Below are 2,594 nucleotides of genomic sequence, written 5' to 3' on the forward strand. Positions count from 1 at the left end.
GTTGGGGTCGGTTGGGGTCGGTTGGGGTCGGTTGGGGTCGGTTGGATTTGGTTGTGTTGATTGGGCCTGGTTGGTGTCGGTTGGTGTGGATTGGGAGCAGTTTGTGCGCCGGAGCAGGAGTATGTGGGGGATGGGAGGAGCAGCAGGCTGTTGGGGGGGGATGGGTGCGGGAGAGTTGATCGGCGGTCTTCGGCGGAGCAGAGGCAGCAGGCACACGACGGCTGGCAGGAGGGTGCGCGTGGTCGACTGCAGGCTGCGTGATGGCCGCGACGAATTGGTTTGTGAGCCCACCTGGCCCAGGCCGTCAGCGACGCGCTTGCGCTCAGCCCTGAGGGCCTCAACCTGTTGGAGAGAACCGGGGCGTAGCAGGAGAGCCGTGGTGGAGACGGTGTTGGGCTTGCAGGATGGGCGGCTTGGCGGGGTCGAAGTTGGGGGAGTTGTGGGCAGCGCCGGCTTCAACAACAGACGCAGCGTGGTGCAGGGCAGGGCGCTTTGCCGACCGCCGAGAGGACCACCAGACAGCTGTGGCAGGGATATTGGCAGCCCTGCGGTTGGGACACAGCAGGGCGCGAAAAAAAGCGCCGGGGCGCCCTCGGCCACCCACCAGCTCCTCCCGCTCCGCCGCCACGCCGTCTGCCGCCGCGCGCGCCTCCGCGCGCTGCCGCTGCCGCTCCCGCTCCGCCGCCGCCGCCGCGGCCGCGGCCGCGTCCTCCTCGTCCATCGACGGCGGCAGCCGCAGCATGAGCCTCGGGCCGGCGGCTGCTGCTGCTGCTGCTGCGGCGGCGGCGGCTGAGTCAGCGTCTGCAGAGGTCTGGGTGCCCTGTGTGGGCTGCGTGCCCTGGGAGGCGCCGGCGGCAGACCACTGGCCGCGGGCTTGGAGGAAGTCGATGCCGGCGCGGGCGGCCGCGCTGACTGTGTAGCTGCCGCGGGGGCCCTGGGGCGGAGTGGGACAGTGTGTGGTTGTGGTGTGTGTGTGTGTGTGTATGTGTGTGGTTGTGTGTTGTGTGTGTGTGTTGAGTGTGTGAAGGGGGGACAAAGTGATACAGGAGGCGGAGCTGGTGTTCGGCAGCACTACTGGTTATGGACAGACACGTCTGCGGCGGGGGGAGGTGGCGGTTTTGAGGTGCCGGGCAGCCGCTCGGTGCTACACCGCATCCAATCTCTTCGCTCCACCCTTCTATCCCTATCCCAGCTCTGCAACCAAACCTCCTTGACCGCCTCAAACCCTGTGCCCACCAAACGCAGATTCATGAGATCCGCCGTTTGTGAGTCCAACCCCAGCGCCGCGATACCAGAGACCAGCCCTGGCCGCGCGTGCCGCGCCCCGCGGGCCCCGTGCACCCACCTGCATGCTCTTGAGCTCTATCATGCCCCGCCCCACCAGCAGCCCGTGCAGCCCCTTCCACCACGCCTCGCTGCGGCCCTGGCCGGAGCCGTGGAGCAGGGTGCCGTCTGGCGCGGTCTTCTGCATCATCCAGGGCGCGATGTCCTAGGGAAGCCGAGACAGGGGGGTGGGGGCTTTCGCTCAGAGGCGAGGGCCAGGGCTGCCAGGCAAATGGGCGGCACGAACACGATGGCTTTGCACGGGCTGCGGTGTTCTTTGTTGAAGGCGGCCAGTCTGCGCCCGCTCCTCCTACCATGCGCCTGCCTGCGAGCACGCGGGGCCCGCGCTGTGCCGTGCAGGTGTGCGCATGCGTGTGGCGGGCGCGGGGTGGGCGGGGGCCGGCAGGCTGGTGGCCGCCGCACCTTGCTCTTTGAGCCGCGCAGCAGTGCGACAACTTTGGACAGGCCGTAGGCCTGGGGTGAGGGGTGGGGGGTTTTGGGATAAGGGGAGGATTTTGGTGTGTGGGGTTGCGGTTTGGTGGGTAAAACTTGGATAGGGAGGAGGCAAGAGGGGTGCCGCTGGTGAGTGGAGCGAGGGTGCGGGCCTCATGCAGGAGCTCTGTTCGTCAAGGCGCCGGCGGTCGCGGCCCACACCCGTGACCCGCAGTGCAGCCTGGGACCCTTGGCGCCCCTCCATGGGGGTGGAAATCACCCCTCTTGTTCGCGCTCTGTTTCTTTCTTTCCTTGTTCCCTTCCGTCCTATTTCTGCGGTGTTTGTCGCCAGCACACCTTGAGCGCGTCAATGCCGGCCAGCAGCAGCCGTGCCTCCTTAGTCATGTCGCGCTCCGCCACGCCGCCGCCCGCGACGCGCGCTCGGTCGCACGCGTCGCAGCCGCCGGCGCAGGGGCCGTCCTCCGGGAGCGACCCTGAAAGGCAGCACGGGTGGCGGCGACGGCGGCGTGTGAGGGACGCGCAGGGCGGTGCAGCCGGAGGCTGGGTTTGAATGTTGGAGGAATCCAGGTCTTTCACAACGAACCATCGCGGCACAGCGGATCGAGTCACCGCTTTTCAACATGATCCTGTCACAAAACCCGATATCCTATTGTATAAGGGCCCCGCCGCGTTGCGTCGCACGCTGGCCCCCGCCCGCGCCTGCTCCACCAAGCCACACGCGCCGCACCCCCCCTCCACTCGCCGCCGGCGCGGCCGACACGCCCCGGCCACGGCCCCGGCCGCCGCGACGCCGCCCGGCCGGCCGCCCCCTCTCCCCG

The 2,594-nt window shown here is 68.5% G+C and overlaps 1 protein-coding gene across 1 annotated transcript; it reads right to left on the reverse strand.

Moving 5' to 3' along the window:
• Nucleotides 1-455: 455 nt before the first annotated feature.
• MNEG_14980 (hypothetical protein) lies at nucleotides 456-2,398 on the reverse strand (the record flags this gene model as incomplete). Its single annotated transcript, XM_014036549.1, has 6 exons — nucleotides 456-545; nucleotides 605-934; nucleotides 1,346-1,489; nucleotides 1,747-1,797; nucleotides 2,113-2,249; nucleotides 2,386-2,398. 6 exons carry the CDS (start codon nucleotides 2,396-2,398, stop codon nucleotides 456-458), a joined length of 765 nt encoding a protein of 254 aa, XP_013892003.1.
• Nucleotides 2,399-2,594: the final 196 nt, after the last annotated feature.

Source organism: Monoraphidium neglectum, assembly GCF_000611645.1.
Source record: "Monoraphidium neglectum strain SAG 48.87 unplaced genomic scaffold scaffold04925, whole genome shotgun sequence".
NCBI lineage: Eukaryota > Viridiplantae > Chlorophyta > Chlorophyceae > Sphaeropleales > Selenastraceae > Monoraphidium > Monoraphidium neglectum.